Source organism: Pavona decussata, unplaced genomic scaffold (genome assembly GCF_977016875.1).
Source record: "Pavona decussata unplaced genomic scaffold, jaPavDecu1.1 SCAFFOLD_96, whole genome shotgun sequence".
Taxonomy (NCBI): Eukaryota; Metazoa; Cnidaria; class Anthozoa; order Scleractinia; family Agariciidae; genus Pavona; species Pavona decussata.
The window spans coordinates 1,124,500-1,146,429 of NW_028145513.1; the positions used below are offsets into that span (position 1 = coordinate 1,124,500).

Here is a 21,930-nt window from a genome sequence, read left to right on the forward strand (position 1 = left end):
ATGACCTACTCCAGTACATTTTGGAAACGAAACCCAATCCTAAGGAGGCTGCGTGGCCGAGCGGTTAGGGCGCTGGGCCTGAAATCCGGAGGTCCCGGGTTCAAGTACACTTTGTAAATAGCCAGCTGGTTTGCCTCCTGCCAGTTGGGATTTTTAACATGCTATGTTCGATTTGATTATTATTTGTTTCCCGTTATTTCTGAGTGGAATGTCTGTAAACTAGCTTTGGGTAGCTAAGTGCATTTCCACTATAAACAAAGCATTTATTATTTTTTATTTATTTTAATCCATCTTTGGTCAGCCGCCAGAGGCACTCATCGATAATCTTAATACACTGGCGTGACAATCAGAATGTACAACAAATTTGAGCAATACTAGTAGGTCAGTCTATTGATAAAAAACGTTCTGGAATTTTTGATACAAACACCAAATAAAATTCTGAAAAACTGGGGAACTGTTCGGTATCGAGAAGAGACCTCAGGATATTGGGAGCGAGAGAGAGGTTTTAGGCCTGGTTACTTAGCCAAGCGCTCAAATTCACACACGTAAGAGATCGTTCCAGTTTCATTGATCGTGAGGTTAGTCCTTAAAAAATTTTGTGATCAGATAACAATTAATATTCTTTAAGATGGTTGATTTGAACGATCCCAAGTCCCATGACAAATTTTCTGTGGACGTTAAACTTCTTCTTGTACCAGGAGGTGCTCTGATTCTTTTAGTGGGTAAGTCAAGGTAGAAGTCAATAAGAATTTACTTTATATTTGAATTGAATTTAACCTTAACTTAAGAAGATGAACACTTATTTGATGGTCTACATGTTATCTTTGAGTAAAGTTTACTTTTCTTTTTATCAAAACTGTTAAAAATTTAAAATAACCAAATCGGTGGGTCTTGTTTTGATATGATCTATGAGCTGTTTGATTTGTTGTTGAAATTGTTTATTCATTCTCCTAAATTATAACTTAGACAACATGCCAAGTTACTGGAAAAGCTTTACACAGGTGTAATCCATTCAGCTTTTGGCCGTCGCCCATCGGTTTTTATTTCTAAATACCAACCCTTTTTACCGGCAGTATCATTACTGAAATTATATTCTGTTGAGACAATAAGGTATCACTGAGCCATTCTTTAATTTGCAGTTTTTCATTTTTCCTTTTGCATTTATGTCCTCTTCGCTTTACACTTAACGATGATGTTGTTTGGAAGGATAGCATGTTGATCATTCTCAGGAACAAGCAGCACTAATTTGCCTGTGTGCAAAAAAACAATTACAGTAATAGCCCACGTATAAGAACCTGAATTTTTCAATTTAGCCTAAATAGGTTCAAATTTAGGTTACCAAGGTTCTTAAAATACAGTCAAACCTGTATATAACGGTCACCCTTGGGAAATGGCCAGGTGACCGTTATATACAGGGTGACCGCTTTACACAGGTTCCCTTTAAACTCCCCCAGAAGTCAATAAATAGCATTTCTATGTGCAAATAATCATTCAATTTACGTTTAATTGACAATAACCAGTAACAGCAACGCAATAATCACGATAAAAAAAAGGCCGATAAAATGCTCGTGGTGTACCGTTAGGGAGGTGCAGTAAAAGTCTACTGGAAGCTAATGAACAACGTTTTTAAGTGGAAAATCACTCAATTTACATTTATTGACAACAATTTTAAACAGAAACGCAATAAATACCGCAAAAATGCCCATAAAATGTCCGTAGTGTACTTTAAGGGAAGTGCAGTATACTTTCAGTGAAAAACCGCGGCTGTCAACTTGATAAGTACAGTACAGTGTTATAATCAGGGAACTATGACGAAAGTGAAAACAGTGTGGTACGGTTGTGTTGTTACAGTTACGGTAACTATTGTTACGGCACTTAAATGTTATCTGCCGCAAGCATGTGTCGAACGAAGGCGATGACATGTATTAGTAGTTGTGTTTGGTACCAATATTTGCATTTTTGTTAGACCCCTGCCTTGGTGGCTACTATTTAGCGAGCTGATGAATAAAGCTTGTCATTATTCGTTAATCGTAACCCAATTTCGTGACCGTTATATACAGGTAGAAGATAATGAAATTGTGCATTCAGGAAGTCTAAAGGGTGACCGCATCCGCTATATACAGGTGACCGCTATATGCAGGTCAACTTAACAGTAAATATAAAGGACGAGTTTTGGGAAGTTGTTCAGTGACCGTTATATACAGGGTGACCGCTATATACAGGGCCGTTATATACAGGTTTGACTGTAGGTTCTTATATTTTCATATGAATTTTATCTGAATATACTATATATATTATAATTATCATCTCATAATACAGTATAATGGCTAACACAATAGACATACAACATGGTACTTAAGCTTGAAGGAAAAAAAAGTTATGTCAAGTTACTTTTAAATAGGTGATGATCTTACACTTTCACAGCAACCCCACTGATAAGAACCTAAGTTAAAATTTTAGCCCAAATAGGTTCTTTTGTGAAGGGGGCTTAAAATGAAAATTTTAGCCTAACAGGTTCTTAAAACCCAGGTTCTTATACGCGGGCTATTACTGTATTTAACATAAATACACTTGCAACTCTCATGCATTATTGTCCACAAGTCATGTCTCTTGGCCTTTTTTTCATGTTGATGCTGATCTGTCTGGCATACTTAAAGTTTCTTACTCACATGTACATTAAATTTGATTCAATTTCAACCCAAATAATAGCAAATAAATGATGCTGCATCTCTTGTGAAACATACAGCTAATTAAAAGTTTTCTCTAATGGGCTCTAATGGGCTATGGTCAGCAATCTTTGGAAAATTATCTATAATCACACATCCGTAGCAACGTTTGGAAATCATTGAAACATCTTTCATCTTTTGACAATGTTCAGAAATTTATCATCAAAACATCAAGTCAGAAATATGCTCAGATAATATGACGTTGAAAGTCTCACATGACTAAAGAAAAGTTGGAAGGTGCATATTTCTGAAAAACTACAGCATAATAATGAGAATGATGATTATTCTAGAAAGTGACGCAGGCATACTCGGAAAAAAGAAATCCGAGTGCTCCTATCAGGAGTTGAACCTAAGACCTTCCGATTACTAGTTCGGATGCTCTACCACTGAGCTACAGGAGACTCGTGGGAGCTAAGGCCCTTAAACTAGGTTCATGGGACAAACATCCTACATACTGCTAGGATTTGAATGTCAAACGTGTGGCATATGAAAGAAATGTGATGGTATATTTCCAGCCTGGTGAATGAATGAGAATGATGATTATTCTAGAAAGTGACGCAGGCATACTTGGAAAAAAGAAATCCGAGTGCTCCTATCAGGAGTCGAACCTAAGACCTTCCGATTACTAGTTCGGATGCTCTACCACTGAGCTACAGGAGACTCGTGGGAGCTTAAAGGCCGTTAAACTAGGTCCATGGGACAAACATCCTGCATACTGCATACTCCCACGAGTCTCCTGTAGCTCAGTGGTAGAGCATCCGAACTAGTAATCGGAAGGTCTTAGGTTCGACTCCTGATAGGAGCACTTGGATTTCTTTTTTCCGAGTATGCCTGCGTCACTTTCTAGAATAATCATCATTCTCATTCATTCACCAGGCTGGAAATATACCATCACATTTCTTTCATATACCACACGTTTGACATTCAAATCCTAGCAGTATGCAGGATGTTTGTCCCATGAACCTAGTTTAATGGCCTTAGCTCCCACGAGTCTCCTGTAGCTCAGTGGTAGAGCATCCGAACTAGTAATCGGAAGGTCTTAGGTTCGACTCCTGATAGGAGCACTCGGATTTCTTTTTTCCGAGTATGCCTGCGTCACTTGCTAGCATAATAATATTACAGTTTGTTTTCGGTAATTATGGGGACTAGTGTGGTAAGCAACAAGCAAGGATGTACTATAAAAATTTGAAACACAAGGAAGAGTGTTTCATCCAGTTTCCGAAGTCTGAGAAGTGGGTTGGAACAGCAAGGTCCAGCTGAGTTAAATATTTATTAACCAGCTTCAAGGTGTTTGGAAATCACATGAGACACTCTTTCAAGTGTTTGATGTATAATGCGTCCCTCTGACTTTTCTGTGGTAATTTTCCGTTCTTAGCTCTCCTTATAGCCTCATTTCACTTATTGTAGTTTTGAGCTTCCAACTGGTAGAGTCTCGATTAACATCATGTGTCTTGGCACATTTTAAGGTGGCTGGCACAGGTTTCCATCATTTTCCGGCACTAAATACTCTGATGGATCAATACTACCGCTCTGTTAGTTGATACAACGATAAAGGTATCGAACAAATGCCTAAGCATCTCAATATAATTGGTTACAATATAACCTGTAGAAAAACACCCTTAACGTTACCTTCAAGTGGTTATAACTCAAAAATGAGCTATGACCACCTAAAGATAAAATTAGGTTTTTTTAAAAGGTTATGCTGTAGCTATGGTAACCTATTATATCAAGAGAACAACCATAACTTCTTTGCCAATGTTTAAGCATTTGTTTGATACCATTATTGTTGTATGACCTGATAAAAAGTGGTAGTATTGATCCATCAAAGTACAAGTACTGGAAAGTGATGGAAACCTGTGTCTGAGCCACCTTTTAGCAAGTTGTGAATCTCAATCCAACTCCAAAAGTTGCATCTTAAAAATCAGGGGCCAGATTCATGAACTCAAGCCTTCCTAAGTTAGGATGTATCTTATGTATTGGTTCTTAACAATAGACTAACATTGGACACTGTTGTCAAGAACTAACACTTAGGATATTGACTTAGGGCTTTGTGAATCTGGCCCCTTGTTCCTAAAACACCAGGGGCCTGTTTCTCAAAAGTCCCAGTAACTTACCGGGCCCGATAAGTATATTAATATTATTTTTTAAATGTTTTTTTCGCCAATTACACAGTGATTACAAACATGGTACTTGGCCAATGTTTTCATAGAATTATAAGATAGTACTCAAAACTAAGAAATATTGACTTCTGTTAAGAAACTTTTATCACCAAAATTACTTATCGGGCCCGATAAGTTACCGGGTCTTGCGAGAAACGGGCCCCAGGGCCCCTTTTATCTTGCATCGTACAATGCTGCAATCTACACCTTTACTAATGGTTTCTGCTATGACTTGTATTTTTTATTGGAAATTTCTCTCCTTGGTTGCAGTGTTCTTTATATACCGGTTATTAAAGGCAAACCATGACAGAGAGAGAGCCAAGCAAGAAAAGAAAAAGATGAAACAGGAAAAGAAGAAGCAATGACAGAGATGGCACGTGCTGTGCGTGACATTAGGACAACTAAATTATTACAATTTTATTTAATGTGATCAAATTGCGCTTTCCAACATGGACAGACTGCAAACTGGCCTTTTGACATCTGAAGTGCATGATTCATGGACCAAGTCAACCTGTATCTTAATTGATTCTGAAGACTGCGTGCAATGAGAAGCGGCTGTAATATTGCTAGCTGTTGGGCACTCAACAGGGAACAAGCTTGTTTCCAAGAATTGTAGACATTTACTTGTACCCTGTATACGTAAGTCCTTTAAGATGGTAACAGAACCTTTTACATCAGGGGTAGCTTAAGCCATGGCCTATCCCAGCTTCTATAAAGGCTTAGCCACGTTGTGGAATTCACAGAAATGCTATTTTGGTGTCATAATAATTAATAATAGGTAGATTGATTCAAGTCCGGATATACTGCATCCAGTGTTTAGCTTTTTTACTCTCTCATGCTTGAACAATATTATTATTGTGAAGTAAAAAGAGCTCATGATAAAATTTTGTCGGGACAAACCTGTTCCAAGCATTTAAAATTGTATCAAAAGTTCTTACGTAGATCTCAACTTTCACAGAACTGAAAATTAATACATTTGCCAATGCTGACACTAATTCAGTCCAACAGCTATTAATAAAAGCTTTATGCAGTTTGAGCAAAATTCAAGTTGGTATTACCTTTCATTCAAAAGCTTCTCATAGTTTCACAAACTGGTTTATCAGTTGGTTGATATTACATTTTTTTATCCCACTGATTGAATTCTGTGCTCTCTCATTGGACCAAACATATGTTGTACAAAATTGGATGCCACTTATTTTAACCAGATTTGATATGGCCACTAACGAAGCAGAAAATAGATTTTCTGTTTAATAATTCTCTAAGTACTGTAGTGTGAAATTGAGTAAACATTAGTCAATTTGCATTGGGTTAGCAGCAATCTGCTGTATTGATCAGCAACTGCTGCCACAATCTGACTCGTCCCCAGTCGTCTATCAACCCCTGCTGCCTCACGCTTCCCTTTTCTGTGCGCTGTATGAAGACGACTGGGGATGAGTCAGTGCCATGATAGCTACTGAGCACACATTTCAAATTACTTGGATGAGTATTAAAAGTGTCTTGATATCTTTAGTACTATGGTGCTTACTAGGGACACTGTAAATGGATGAAAGGAATGACACAAACTAAACATGAACATCTCTAAAAATCCCAACTGGCAGGGGCCTTAGGGTTTAATAAACTAAAAACTGTCATGAAACAAGTCCATCTACTGACCAGTCAGAGAAGAAAGTTGAGCCCACCACCTCCAGACTTACAATAGACCTTTATCACATGGAGGCCATGTTGAGTTTCAGGAGAATAAAAAGCTTTGTTTTTGCACGGCAAGCCTCGCACTGCATTTGCATCTGGCCCAGGCTTGCAGTGTGAAAACCAAGATTTTTGTTTCCCCGAGACTCAACATGGCTGCCATGTGATAAGGGTCTATTTGGTGCTTTAACCAATATTCCACTGTGCCCCCTCCCAGTTAAGAACATCCCTTAAATTTGACAATTACCCTGAGCTGTTCATTTTTCTGACAATTGTTCAGCATCATCCATTATCCCCCAATTTATACAACCTGCCTGAATAGTGTTATCATTTAGTAAATAACTGGTTCACTCAGCAACTAACCTGTGTTTGGTGAAAGCTTTATTGTGTTGCCCACCAAACTGTTTCTATTTCAACATGGGATAAAGACTGCCAGTTTCTAACAATCTGTGATTTCTAACTAAACAACTGTTAACTCTTTCTGACAACAAACAGTACCAATAAAAATATGATCAGCAAAATTTATAACAAGAACTAATCTGATAGTGAATAAGCAGGTCTTCACCAAGAGCTGGTGTATAGTAAAAAATCAAAAGCCATAATTCCTCTTTTCTCCAAATATATTACCATCATGTGACATCCAAAATTTTCAAGCATCAATGAAAAAAATGTGATTTCGAGTTCATGTCTTCTAACAATCACTTAAAGCTTATATGGGAACTGAAATCACCCAATTCTCTTGTGTGTATTTATAAACGCAGACAAAAACATCCGTGTAATGACAATCATTGGAAAATGACAATGACATTAAATGGAGAAAAAAGGAAATACATGGGCTAATTTATTCAAGTTTGCTGTCCTAACTTCAAAATGACAACATTCTAGTTTTGTAAAAATTGAACTGCATCAGCCATCATCTGTTCTAAAACTGTAATTGAACACTCAAAACAGTCTTGGGAAAATAAATAAGTGTTACTTCACAGGCTAGCAGTGACTGTCTCATGCTGGACATAAAAATTAATACACTCTCCAGTGCAAAAATTACTAACCTTGTATAATACATTTTCCGTTATCAAACTGTTCAATTTTTCTATCGTAATATTTGATATTGTAAAATAACAGGTTATATTATCGTATTTCCTAAAAAGAAAAGGCAGTTGATTAAGCCCTAAGCCGCTCCCTCTCCCCCACAGTAAGTACCCAGCTGGGGTCATGAAATTTACAGGTAAAAGCAACAACAAATCCCTATCCCTCATCTTAATTTAAGCAGTCTAGGAAAATGTATCAAGAGAGAAAAGATAGAATTAACTACATACTTATTGCTCAATAATAAAACCACAATTTTTTTCAAGCTTGTTTGTGGATATTGAAAATGCAATTGAAGTAATATATAAGCGTCTAGGACGTTACCTTGTTCAAGGAAATACTGTACACAACCTGGACCAATAGACTAAACCGTCAATTTATAGACATAAAAGAAAACTTGCATGCCCAGGTAAAAGGGTATCAAAATATTTAAGCGTCCAGGACTCTACCTTGTTCAAGCAAATGCTGTACACAATATGGACTAATAGACTAAACAGATAGTACTAACCCATAAATTATTTCTTCGACTGAAATAACCAATGAAGGTGTTTTCACTTGAATAAATGCCCCCGTTTGTCAACAATGGGTTCATCAAGGAGTGTTAAGTATAACTTAGAGGAGACAAAACAGCCGGTGGAACCAAATAAACAGATTCACCCTTTAAACTATCAGAACTGTAGAATTAACACTTGGTAACAGGTATGTTCTTAGGCAGTTAGTTCCTCATTCTAGCCAACCTCACAAGAAAGCAGAAATGTCAACAAATCATCATAGACAATGTGCCAGATTGAGTTTTATGTTAACACAGGCCAACCCACAAACTCAAACCCACTCCTTGAATTATTTCTTTATGAGCTGACACTATTAGTTGCAGTTATTTTAATTCAAAAATTTTATGAATTGAGCTTGCGAATTTTTTTTTTTTTTTTTTTTGGGGGGGGGGGGGGGTCCACATGCACAGAAAATAAATTTTATGAAGTAACTAGAGTTTAGAATTCTTACACTGTAGTTCAAGCTACGTGTATAAATTTATGCAAATCAGATGATGTTGAAAGTGGGAAAAGCCTTGTCCCTTTTATAGTGCACTTTTGTGTTCAACCAATAAGGGCATTTATTCAAATAAATATGGTTTACTATTAATAATTTAAAAAAGATCAATGAAGTACACAGAGTATTTTTGCTTAGGCCAAAGTTGCACTTTTTCTTTTTACTCCATCCTGTACAAAGTATTAGGAACGTGTACTGTTTGGCCCTTGTTCCTTTGTTCCTTTAACTAATTCATAAAGTTCTTTGATCTCAGACATGCTTTCAAACAAGAATTTGACAAATCTGTCAGAATTTGTCTGCTTGGCAGAGATCTTGGAGGAAATATGGAAGAAAATCCTGTGATCGTCAGGAACCATGTAAGAAACACCATATCCATCATCAGCCACTGGTCCAAACCCTCCACCAGGAGAAATCTATGGACAAAACAAGTTCAGTGTTACAACCAAAATAATGCTACAGCATCCACTGTTGGATGTCTTGGAATGTTTGAATCAATTAAAGAAGTATTACTACAACAGCATTTACAGTGTAAGGCTTTAAAATTATTTAAATTTAGCTAAAAGACAGTAATCAAATTGAAAAGTTACATTTTCGCATAGTTTCCCTTGAGGGCGCATGTAATTCCAAGCATTTTTTGTTTGATTAAAAACATAATTTTTCAATATTGTGCAGTTTCACAACCCACCCCCACCCTCTCCCCCACCCGAAGGCCAAAGTTTTAAAAGGAAACAGTTGAAGGTAAAGTAGAATTTCCACTGAGAGGTCGGTAGGAGGGAGTTTCAAACGGGAGGGGTATGGACTTTCACTTGCTTGATAAAAACACTTACCAAATGCGTGAGTTCTGGTTCAGTGACACTATAGTGCTGGCCGGCCATCTGCTGTTGAGGTTGTTGACTTGTTGACAGTGTCCATGGAAGGCTCAAGGCACTTTTAAGAAATTCACTTTCCTGAAAAATGTATTGAAAGTTATTTTGCTTCCTCTCTGCAGAAATTGCTTGCCATAATAGCATAGTTTTCAAGATCTTAGATGGTGATTTTACAAATATGCAGGATATTAATTGTCCCATGAGCCTAGTTTAATGGCCTTAGTTCCCACGAGTCTCCTGTAGCTCAGTGGTACTAGGCATCCGAACTAGTATCTCAGGTTGTAAATATAAGAAAGATGTAATATACATGTAATAATAAATTATTATATTAAAATAATACGGGAAGAGTGTTTCATCCGATTCTCAAATAATGAGAAGAGGGTTGAAAAACAAGGCACAGTCAATTTTTTTTTAAACCTGCAACTTCGAGGTGGCAGTTTGGAAATTCGATGAAACTCTTTTGAGTGTTTGGTTTAGCTTCTCAAACCATTAACAATAATTATTCTTGGAGAAATTCAAGCAATAATTCATCAAATTTTAAGGCAATTAATTAATTGAGGGAAATTAAAAATGTTAACTGAGATGTAAGCTGTACTTACATATCCCTGACCCCTGCACACTACATAGAGTGCAAAAAGATGCCTGTCAATTCCCTTGCCATTCATACAGTCTTTGTACTTCTTTGCATGAAGGTCCGCAGCTTTGAGAAGCAGTTTGTATTTCTCCTCAGGAGGAACTGTTTTATCTACAAATGCTTGTACAAATGCCTTGGCTTCCAGTGTGAAGCTGCGCACAGTTTCTGTCCGGCCTTGAAGGTAGAGGCGTGTCATGGAAGACTCATAGGTGAGGGCATGCGTTCCACCGGAATCTTTGTAGTAGGCAAGCTGTAAGGACAACTGGATGAACGCATCAGGGCTTATCTGTTAGAGACCAGACAGAATGAAATTCTTCTATTAGCAAACATGGTAGAGAGTATAAACTGAGGAGTTACATGGAAAAACAAGGAGCTTGTTGGAAATTCACTGGCAGGTCTCAATCTATTTGATTCACTGTTAAAACCCAACCATTTGTTCTTTCTAGCTGAATATTGCATCACCTTACAAAACTTCAAAACAACCTGATATGGATCTACATGCACAATAAAAATTAACTGAAACTCATCACTAACATTGAAAACCAGAAATATTAGAAGGCACTTCCAATCCTAGTGACTTGGAATAATAATTATTATAATGGCATCCAAAGTGATTTTCAGGTATTCAGAATCTGTTGGATTTTACACCTGACACCAATATATGTTCTATAATGATCAATATCAAGCAAACTGACCTTCATGTGTTTTATTAACCCTTTTCCAAATGCTTCATGAACCAACACATAATGCTGAATGTCATCATTATTCTGAAAAAAAAAATAAATAAATAAAATAAAATAAATTATAATTGGTTACTCATTATACATGTAGCATTAGAGTAGTTTTGAGCATTATAAATCCAAAACCAAAGTAATTGCGTGTACTCTAGGCAATCCCAACAGACATAAACACTGCAATGGACCAATCAGAACTTACAGCAAAATAATACATGTAATAAGTACGTAAATTATGATCCATCCAGGTGAGTGTAGTCCTGAGAAGGACTGTTTTTGGTAACTTTGACTGAGGTTTCAACAACCTGAGCGGAAGTCATCTTTAGAGTCAAACCATATACAATAATACATGTAGCAGCATAAAGTGTGGGAAAATGCACGCGGCCAACTTAGTTATGATTGGTTTTAATATGAATGGAGTGAGAAAGTGGCACAAGTTTTACCAAGATATGATACATTTAGTACGATGTTTGCATAAACATACATATTTTCCTTAACATGAACATGTGGGCAAGACTACTATTTATATACAACTGGATAACAATAATGGCCTTTTGGAAAACAACAGACCTTTTGTGCAAACTTGACAGCATTTTCAATGACTTCTTCTAGTTTAGGAGTCATATCCCAATACAGCCTGGCAGGTTTTTGTAGGTTATGGGTCCTCATGGTAGCACTTCTGTGAGCCCCACCAATGGGGCTACATTTGCCCTTGTCATTGTAAGTTCTATAAATGTACCTACAATGTAAGTAACAAGACCATAAAGTTATTAACTTGTCAGTCACCGTTACAAAAATATTATCAACACACCTCCAAGTGTTTTCAGTACCTAGTTCAGTGCCATTTTAAAACAAATCACTAATGTGCACACGTGTCATGAGTTGCACTCACATTTTACTAAAAAAACATCACTCAAGATTTAACCCCTTATGTATCTGGACAGGGCTTGTTTATGTCTTCTGGGGCCAGGGGTGGGGGATTCCCCTCCCCCCCCCCCCTAACTTTGCCAGTATAAAACTATGACAATGAGTCTTGGAGGATAGATAGTATGTCCAGATGTTTCCTTTGAGGACCGTAATGGAAAGCTATGACATCATGTGATATGGTAGTTACGTAATGATTGCCAAATGGCAGCCATCTTGGATCCGCCATCTTGGATTTCCCCAAAATTTCAAATTGAATGAAAAGTAATCAAAAAGTAATATGAGCTAAAAACATTACAGTTACAGTAACAAAAGTATTTTTTCTTCATTTTGAAAAGGGATCTTCGATTTTCTGAAAAAAAAAAGTTGCCATGGTTTACATCAAAGTCAATAGACACTAACAAACCAGATCCCATTTTTCCAGATCAATTCTGAGAAAAAGACTCACAATTTCATGGCATTTGCCCAAATTTTAAAAAAAATATATTTAGGTTCATAGTCACCATGGGCAGAATTCCCCCACAAAATTAAAACAAAAACTCCTGGACCCAGTTGTTCAAAGCCTGATTAAACTAGAACTTTGCGTTTAATTACTAATCAATAAAGATTCTCCAAAAGATTTTTGTCCCTCAGTTTTGACTTAAACTTTTCTTAACCTTTAGCTTGAAATTAGCCTTTTAAACCATGTTAAATGAGCGAGATAAAAACTTTGACTAACATTTAATCTTGGATTAGCGTTAATCGGCTTTTGAACAACTGGACCCTGGGCGCCGTTTCTTGAAAGTCCCGAAAATTAATGGGCCCGGCAAGTTGTTCAATGTTGTTTACATTCAAGATCGAGGTTTCAATAATTTTGCAGATAATATGAGAAAGCTATCAGTTAACAAAACAAAATGGACTGGTTTGTTAGCTAGGACCCACGCTTTTATTCTTTAGATTTTGATCTGAATATTTGATTTTGGGCCCGAAAAATTACCCGGACTTTCGAGAAACAGGCCCCTGGTCTACTGTACATGTAGATTGGATTAAGAGATGATTCAAGCCTAAAAATAAAACTTATAAAGTTTACAGCGTAACCAGAAGATTTGGGTTCATAGTTAACAGAAAAAGTTTACATCTTAGAGCGGAACAGGTGATCAATCGAGCAAGCAAGTGGTTGCACACACATGGTGTCTGTATAAGTTCACTCCAAAAACATACATACATGAATATGAATTCAATCATGAGTAGGGTAGTTAAAGTACTGACTAAGCTCCCCTTTCTAAATTTACAATGTGGATTGCAAATCAAAGAATCCTTGTTCAATGAAGAGAGTGTAACACATGGATTTAACTCACTCATAAGTAAGGCTATACTCGACCATGTGCCCTATAACAGGTGCATCAGCCCAGGAATGTTCTGCATTTATTCCACATTTACCATCAGAAAACACCATCAAACAGAAACTCTTGTCAAACCAGAAACTGCGACCATCACCATGTAAAAGATACTTGGCACGATCACTTAACTCAGTGAATGATTTCTCTTCAAGGATTACCTACAAGAACAAAACAGCAAGCAGAAAACGGATTCATCACTGTACATGTAAAACCAGAATTAGAAAACACAGGTCTAGCAGTCTGTGGATGCAATATTCTATCCACAAGTGGGAAATCAAAATTCTATAATCATAACCTGGAATTCAAATCATCCATATTACAGGAAGTACACTGTACAGTTTACAGTCTCTAGCACCCCCATTACAACCAGTGAAACATCTTCCGGGGTATTCCAGAGATTCATGACCTAAAATCCCAATCTAGGAATTGACAAAGTAAATTTCAGACAGTTAAAGCTGTAAATGGCAAGTCAAGATAACTGTTTAACAAAATTTGTTAAACAGTTGACATTTAATGTCATAACAGTTGAACAGTTGACATTTAATGTCATAATAATGAGATCACTGATTTTGAAAAGCTCAGTTTGACTACTGATTGAAAACCCACTACACTACATGTACAAAGTTTCACACAAACATGACAAGTTTCTTATAAAATTATGTACACTAACCAAAAACATAGCTTCCTCAATGGCTTCAAGTGCCTGTTGGTTAAGACCCTCTGAGAAGTACTCTTTCCTGATTTTGGCCCACTCTGCTCTGGGTAATGCTGTAAGAGCTGGTACACTCCCTTCGGGTTGTTCCTTTGTCACTACATTTCAATTATTTTGTAAAAGCAAAAGAAAGTCATAGAGTCGGTTTGTGTAGAGAACTTTTCACAGTCGAGAAACAAGTACAGTTTTGGTGAAACCCTGAGAAATAAGGGATCAAGACTGCAATTTTAATTTTCTATAGCCAACCAGAAAGTGATGCAAGATCCTACAGGCTAGCGTCTTTGAGAAAACATAATTACATTTTAACAAAATTAGATTTCAGTAACAAAGATACATGTACAGCTGTTATCTATGTAGTGAGGACAGTTCTCACCATTGGAATGTTTTGCATCTGCCATAATCCACTCAAACTGGCCCTCCAGATCCAACGTTGATAAATATTTCCCCTTGCTAGTAACAGGCAGCGTGTAGAAGTTGCCTCCACACAACACAACTATGTGCTATTGAATGGGAAAAATAGTTTTCATGTAAATACTTGTGATATTGGTTCTCTATCTCAAACTTCCCCTTCAAGAACCGAAGAGTCACCTGCAGACTAGAATAACCCTATAAAACCTGATGAATAGGTAAAATAAGTCCAAGATTATAGTTTGTTATTGGGAATGGATACTCTAGAAATTAATGCAAATTTAACTCACAATAATTTTTTGGAGCTAAATTTCCATGACCTTAATAGAGTGGGGCGTCAACTTCTGTTACAATAATATTTTTATTGCATTCACCATACAATGTAGGAAGAATTCACTCCTAATACAGATTGTAGTTGAGATTGTATGGGACAATGTTGATTGCTGGAATGAATGGATGGATCTTGGGCTGTGTGTCCGGCATACCCGCAGATTTTTTTGCAGGGGCAGATGACATCACAAAGGAGAGAGAGCCTTGGATTGAGATAATCAAATGCACTCGCTAATCTTTGATTATTACTAGACAAGTATATAGAGTGTCAGTCATGTGAAAAATAGGCTCTTCATCAACATTCAAACATCTCATGTGACAATTGATTATAACTTGACTGGCATGACACACAAAGTTAGAGAAATTATCCCATAGTGGCCAGACATGTAAGATCACAATATCTATCAAGAATAAAACATATTGGTCTGACTCCTGAACAGTCTTTTGTGTGTCTCCGTCCAGAAGACAAGTGCAACTTGTTAAAACTTCTGAGATGCTATAAATTATGTGTAATTTCCATAATTTTCACCCAGAATCCTGTCAAGTACACATAAAATAACTCTTAATTACTTGAATAATAATATTAATCTGGGATACAATAAGACTCTCCTTTCATCATAAAATTTAAACTTTCTTCCCTTTTTTTATAAATTTTCCTTCTCTTTACATTACTTTCAAATAATGTTATTTATAACACAAGTGCCAATTTATTCTAATAACGTAAGCCTACATGTAAGTCAAGTGTAGGTGTCTTAGGTCTACATGTTTTGTAGTCTAGGACCAAATACCTAATGTAAGTTTGCAATCTGCAAAATAAAATGTTCCATGCCTTCAATATTAAGGATTCGTTACTGTTACAGTACAAACCTCATTTTCTGTGTGTTCAAAGTGAACAATTTCATCCACATCTTCTTTTGGAATCCTAAAGGGAAATGAAAAAAAGCACAATTTCAAAAATTTATTGCATCTCTCATATTTTGACAATAATAATTTGTTAAATTAAGAAGCACAGTTAGAATGGGACTTTCTTTGTGGAGCCCTCTTTCTCAAATCTTAATGTTGACCACCTTGCAATCGCATAGTTAATTGGTTTTCAGTAAACCAGTTACACCAATATTATAATCTGTTCCCCAGCGACAGTAGCTTGCTTAATTTATCTGTCAATTTGTATTACCTGGTTGTCTTAAAAGTCCTTTCATACTGCCACATGCAGATGGGAATAGTTTTCCTAATCAGCAAAGGTTCCAGGCTCTCTGTTTGGATCTCCTGATGATACCTCAAGAAGAAGTAGCACAAGGTTGCTGCTCTGTAATAGCAAATTATGACAACATTCAAAATTAGACAACATTCGCATGAAGTCCCACTTTTGCCACAAGCAGCCCTCATCCCCAGGCATTTAAGGACGGTGCCTACTATTGTTACTGCGCATACCTTCTGCGCATCTCGAGATACTTGGGTTTCCTATGGGTGGTGCCTACTAATACAGGGATAATTTTGGGCGGTTTAAAACTATACAGAGAATTAAAGCAGAACTTAGCAAGTGCTTTTGCTATCTCAAAGGAAAATCAGGGATAACCATGCATTTTTCAGAGATAATTAAACTTCAATTTAGGAAAAAAAATCTCATACATTGCTTTATATTTTGGCACTTTTTAGAGATATTATTTCTTAATTATCTCTGAAAAATGCGTGGTTACACCCAATTTTCTTTTTGGTTTCCAACAGGCCTTGCTAAGATCTGTTTTTCCCGCATAGTCATAAGCTGCACAAAAATACTTTGGTATTAGTAGGCACCGTCCTTAACCCAGCTTTTGTTGCAAATTAAAGGAAAAGATTCCCTGTGAAGAGTATTGTTTTAAAACTGTAATACTACATGTAGAAGACAGTCATAACACATTATAATATAGTATAGTTCCATAGTATAGTATAGTGTACCGTAGAATGGAGCATCATTATATAATCTACTTAATGACCATTTTTGCCACATGCTTCCAATCTTATTTAATGGTGATTTTCACAGTTATTATACCAGGTCTAGAAATAATATCCGCAAATCCACTACCAATAGAAAATGGGGCCACTTGTCGTAAATTAATTTAGATCCCGCGATAAGGGAAGCAGAGTCACTGACTGCTTTTAAACATGGACTGTCAAAAGCCATTTTATGATCCTTTTATAGTTCTACTTTTAATTCTTGTATAATTCTTAAATTATATATATTTTTCATTTCTTGTTTCTATAATTGGGTTTTTATTTGTTCTTGGTAATTGTTTAGAGGACCCTTCTGTAAACCACTTTTGTGATGTTGGCATCCTCATTAAAGATTACCCCTCATTGTAACAAATAATGTACACATTTACTAATTAAAAATAGTAATTTCTGTAAGTTCAACAACATGTACATGTGCTGAACCAAACATGTCTTGGCTAGTAGTACCATCTGGTACAGTAACAGGGGTTTCATCACGATTTTAAACAGGTGGGCAGGAGATTATTGCAGCTAAATAAATAAACAAATAAATAAATAAATATATCAAATAAAATAAATCAACTTGTTTATATGAGGGTGACACTAAACAGTCTGTTACAAGTGACAAACTTGTGGCCCTTTAAGATTCCTGACAGAATTGGAATTTGAAAATGTTGGTTTTTGAGAAGACGGGAAAACTGGAGAACCCAGAGAAAGACCTCTCAGAGCAAGGTCAAAACCAACAACAACCTCAACCCACATATAGCGCTGAGTCTGGGAATCGAACCTGGGCCACATTCTTGGGAGGTGAGTGTTCTCACCACTGTGCCATCCCTGCTCCCCAACTTGGATATGGTCTTTTTATTGAAAAAGGTTGGTTGAGATGTTAAAAGCAGCCAGGCAATGTTGTGTTAACAGACAGTCAATTTTCCCACTGCCCAGCCCTTAATGAACCCCTTGCAGCAGAGGTGATGAAGTAAAGCAAACCTGTAATCCCTCCAAGTCAATGTGAACATTTTCATACCTTGATGCTTGGTTTAAAGTAGGGTGCCAGTTCTGGTCAAGACAATAGTAGTTGCTATTGATGGGTAGCGGTGAGCGACCCATGCAATACACATATTTTTCCCACCAGTCTGTGTGATAATTGGGTGCCCACCATGACTTCAGTTTCAAGATAAACTGCAATTTTGGTCCAAGGTTTTTCACAAAGTCCTACAAAACAAGGAAGTCATAATGCCATATGAGGCCTTAGGAAACGGATGTGATTTAATTAAAACCCACACAGTCTTCTGCATGAAGAAAAAAATCTGAAAACCAAGCTGGAAAATCCACATTGATGGCACGCACCTTTTTAAAAAATAATTATTATTGCTACCCAGGTCAAGTACTGTACAAAATATTATATTAAATGTGTTGTTCTACTGTTTTTTTTTTTTTTGTTTGTTTCTTCAACATTAATTTATTTTTGTCTTATAATCTCTATACTGTGAATTTGAAGACTTAAAACATCTACTTTGCAAAAAAAAAAAAAAAAAAAAAATGAACGCAAAGAAAAATCACCAGCTGTCGTGATTAAAATAGAATGATAATTACAATGAATCCATAAACAGCCATTCTATTCAGACTTTTTTCACTACATAGTTTTATGCTATCAGTACAAACTCCCTACAATATTTGTGGACAGTCTGATCACAAAACTTGAAAACACTGTTCAAGGTTAACAAAGTACGGGATGTATAACCATCTTTCTTTTGCTGAAAATATTCTTTTAAAAGGCTTTACACCTAGTACTTTTCTACGATAGCCAATACAATCATGAACCAAAATGCGAACCAACCTTAGCAAGCACCTCCATCTTTTTGTACTCTTCATCATCCAAGATGGGTTTGACAGAACGCAGCAGTTCTGTACAGGTATCACTCAGATTTGGAACAGTCATTCTTGGAAGACTGTTTTGATAACTGAACAGTTTTGGGTGCTGACCAGAACAAAGTTTCACCATTAATCCCCACAATAATGTCAGTTTGCTCTGTGATCGTGGAGGCTCATCTAAAAGGGTGGTAAAAATAACCAGTCATTCAAAGACATACATGAACATGGTATAATCTGCCTTGGAGAGATTTAAAGCCAGTCTAAACAAGACAGCTGTAGGTAGAGTTCCAACTGCCAAACAAAAACTAAAGCTGCTACTTACACATCCATCCTCTGTAAGCCAAAAGCATCCTCAGGATATACTGCCGCAGATAGAGCACCACAATAAAGAATACCACACCCGCCAGAACCGATATAACAACAAGCCTGAAGTTATAGGGATATGCTTCATCCAAATGAAGTAAATATGTCACTTTCCACAAGACTGCTGCAACTGGTTGTAGGAAAGACAGCTTGTAGGAATCTGTAGCATACAGCATAGCACCAATAACCACCACAGCGCCTAACAAGTTGGACCAAGTTGTTGGCCATAACCCATTGGCAATCTGTTGACTGGAAAGGAAAGCATAACAGAAGTTCAGGTTTTTCAAAATGTTTTGAACTAGGCGTCAGCAACTGGAAGAGTAGGCGGCTGTGACAATTTTGGGGTCGAAAGGCCCCATATCCTAGGGGGGTCTGGGGGCATGCTCCCTCAGAAAATGTTGAAATCTAGAAGCTCGGAAATGCCATTTTCAGCATTCTAGCAACAATTTTAAAGTTAAATACTGATTTATTATCAGTGGCACAGCTGTATTGATTTTCTTACGTAGAATTAATTTTGATGAAAAAGTAGTCAAGCAAACAATGATTTATGTGTGTTGGCCGAATTTTTTCACCTACCTGATAAACGTGACCTTTTGAAACCAGAAGAAAAAAGGGTGTTTATGTTGTAGGTTAAAATGAATCCCAGGTTAAAATGCAAATCAACCTAGTTTGAAATCATTTTAACCTGAATTCACTTTAACCTACACCATTTACAGTATTTGGTTGTTTCCCTGCCATGCCGTCTGTCATGCACGAAGCGACACCCAAACGAGGCTGGCCCGGCCACTTATTTAAAAATCCAAGATGGCTACAGAAAGATGATAATGCAAACATCACAAAATATAGTGGACAATTTGAGCTCTCTTTTAAACAAGCTTACTTCCTATTGCATATGGATTATTGCCACAAAACTGAGTGTGCCTTCTAAAAGATTTATGGATCAGATGCAACGCTGAGCTTGTTTGCCTCGAGCTGATTGCTATGACCAGAGTAACTGGCGATATATAATCAAGTAGCCGGCGAAACTCCAGCGGTCGCCAGCTTGTTTTGAAAACACTGAGAAGAAAGGGAAATATTAGCTTAGGTATATGCTTGTAACTGGAACAAAAAAAGGTGGCATTTACATGCATATCATACACTTTGCTGTGCAATAATGGCAGCAGATTGGAAATGGGAGAAATGACAAATGTGATGGAAATTTCTTAAGTCAAATTTTGTTGTTTCAATAGACCATTTCTGTAGCTTGACTATGAGGCTTGAGGAAATAAACTAAAAGAAATTAATTATTCATCTCTGAACCTCAATGTTATTCTTGTTTTATTTCCCCAAGCCTCATAGCCAAGCTAGAACTTTAATACAATCGGAAATGGTCTTTTAATAGAATAGTGGACTATGGAATGCTTTGTATGGTTCCCAATGTAGTAAGTTTTAAGAGGGGAGTTTTGAGTACAAGTGCATAGATTTCTTGTATTAGTTTACTCTTATGGGGCTTTCTTGTGTAAATTTCCATTTTTCTAATTCTTTGTATTATTCGGGGGCATACAGTGTACAGACCTTCGATTTTCCTATAGTATCAATCAGGAGGTGCTATATAAAACCTAAATATAGAATTGTCTGTTGCAAATTGATTGCTTTTCTACTCCACTGTCCCAAAGTGAGATACCAACATGGTGTCATTAATATAAGTATTGCAGTAATTTATAAAATTTTCAACATTTTTTCCCTCAATATTTTGAAGTTTATTTGCCAACAAAACACACAAATTAGAAGGGTTAAATATTGGGCTTACGTGTATTTCATATTGTACCAAAAATTAATATCTTAATTTTTATGCTGCTCAAGTAATTTCCTAGATGAAGTAATATTTAAATCGCCAATATGGTGACTATTATCATATAAATGGAAAACAACACTTGCAGGGCCTTACAAAAATAATTTTATTATTGGACATTAACATGAAAATCAGATTTCAATTCCTTCAATACAATGGAATCCAGATTGACACGAAAAATAATTACAGCAGCGATCTCAAACTGTAAACATAATATTTTTAAGGTCCAAAGTTCATCTATGGCATCCAAAATCACGCGAAAATCAAATCGAATATACAACTATAAAATCACTTTGGCGAGACAAGCCATTGACTAATCATGTAAATTTAGAAGTTACGCCACATAAGCTTAATCCATCCTTTAAAACTGAAACAGTCAAGGAGGATCAGAAAGCTTTATTTAACCTCATGTTTTGCCGTTTGCGTCATCAGCATAGCCCAAGCTTCAGTCTAGTATTTTAGACTAGTATTTTATTTAAAGTTAGTAGGTCTTAAGTTTCACTCTCTAGGACATTCTTACTACTACTGACATTACCTTCTAACAGTTCCGAGAGGTAATTTGAAAGTTTGAAACCGATAACAGGCCAAGTTAAATCAGAATTCAAAAAAATTAAAGCTCAAGTTGAACTTCCTTTACAACTGCAGCTTGATCGAATCAGACTCGATCCAAAAGCCAGACTACATATGTATGAAATTAAACTGGCGTTATCTATCTTTTGAATAAACAAAGATCTAAACTGAAATAATAATTCATTCTACATAACTGTAGAAACATAAAAAATTAGCCAGTTTAAGTGATTGTACTTAAATCCACGTGCAGGTCTCAAAGCAAAAATTAACTCACCGAGTTCTGAAAGCACATTTCTTTAGAGTTTTGAAGGTGCTTTTTAGCAATTCGACTTCGGCTTCCTTTGTGCTTGTCCCTTCAGCGTGAAGACGAACATCGGGCCTTGTTACAGCCGCCCTGGCTTCTGCCATGATGCCTTCTAGGAAGAATGTGCCGGCAAAGTTCCCTATGAAAACAACTGAACTCTCAACCGGCGGCGAAGACAACTGTGTCGTGTTCAAGTTTCGCTTCGGCCCTCTACCCTCCCCACTTGCGCCCACCGTGTTTTGGTTTGCCCACGCAATAACCAATCAAATTTGAGCTACGAATAATAACAAGGTTTTCAGCCAATCAAAATTTTCCTTAGTTCACAGGTTGA

The 21,930-nt window shown here is 36.7% G+C and overlaps 1 protein-coding gene and 2 long non-coding RNA genes across 3 annotated transcripts in view; 1 reads left to right on the forward strand and 2 right to left on the reverse strand.

Annotated features, from left to right (window-relative positions):
• The window catches only part of LOC146472855 (uncharacterized), a 117,889-nt gene that overhangs the window by 4,541 nt on the left and 91,418 nt on the right, over positions 1–21,930 (reverse strand). The window lies entirely within an intron of this gene.
• Positions 530–7,802, forward strand: LOC146472856 (uncharacterized). Its single transcript, XR_014866504.1, has 2 exons — positions 530–722; positions 5,156–7,802. It is a non-coding gene; the product is annotated as an uncharacterized LOC146472856 (long non-coding RNA).
• LOC146472857 (carnitine O-palmitoyltransferase 1, liver isoform-like) lies at positions 6,935–21,826 on the reverse strand. Its single transcript, XM_085119082.1, has 14 exons — positions 21,570–21,826; positions 18,854–19,143; positions 18,497–18,708; positions 17,684–17,871; positions 15,866–15,997; positions 15,559–15,613; positions 14,327–14,453; positions 13,912–14,051; positions 13,200–13,399; positions 11,509–11,677; positions 10,900–10,971; positions 10,170–10,490; positions 9,532–9,651; positions 6,935–9,117 (listed from the first exon to the last, which is right to left on the reverse strand). Exons 1-14 carry the CDS (start codon positions 21,701–21,703, stop codon positions 8,887–8,889), a joined length of 2,391 nt encoding a protein of 796 aa, XP_084975208.1. The 5' UTR covers positions 21,704–21,826; the 3' UTR covers positions 6,935–8,886.

Bases quoted from the DNA above. Each gene is read 5' to 3' on its own strand.
- LOC146472857 (XM_085119082.1), bottom strand. From the start codon at position 21,703: ATGGCAGAAGCCAGGGCGGCTGTAACAAGGCCCGATGTTCGTCTTCAC. The intron at 15,614-15,865 runs GTAATACAAATT...ATTTCCCTTTAG, and splicing joins AGGACTTTTAAGACAACCAG to GATTCCAAAAGAAGATGTGG. The intron at 10,491-10,899 runs GTCAGTTTGCTT...GGTCTCTAACAG, and splicing joins GGTTAATAAAACACATGAAG to ATAAGCCCTGATGCGTTCAT.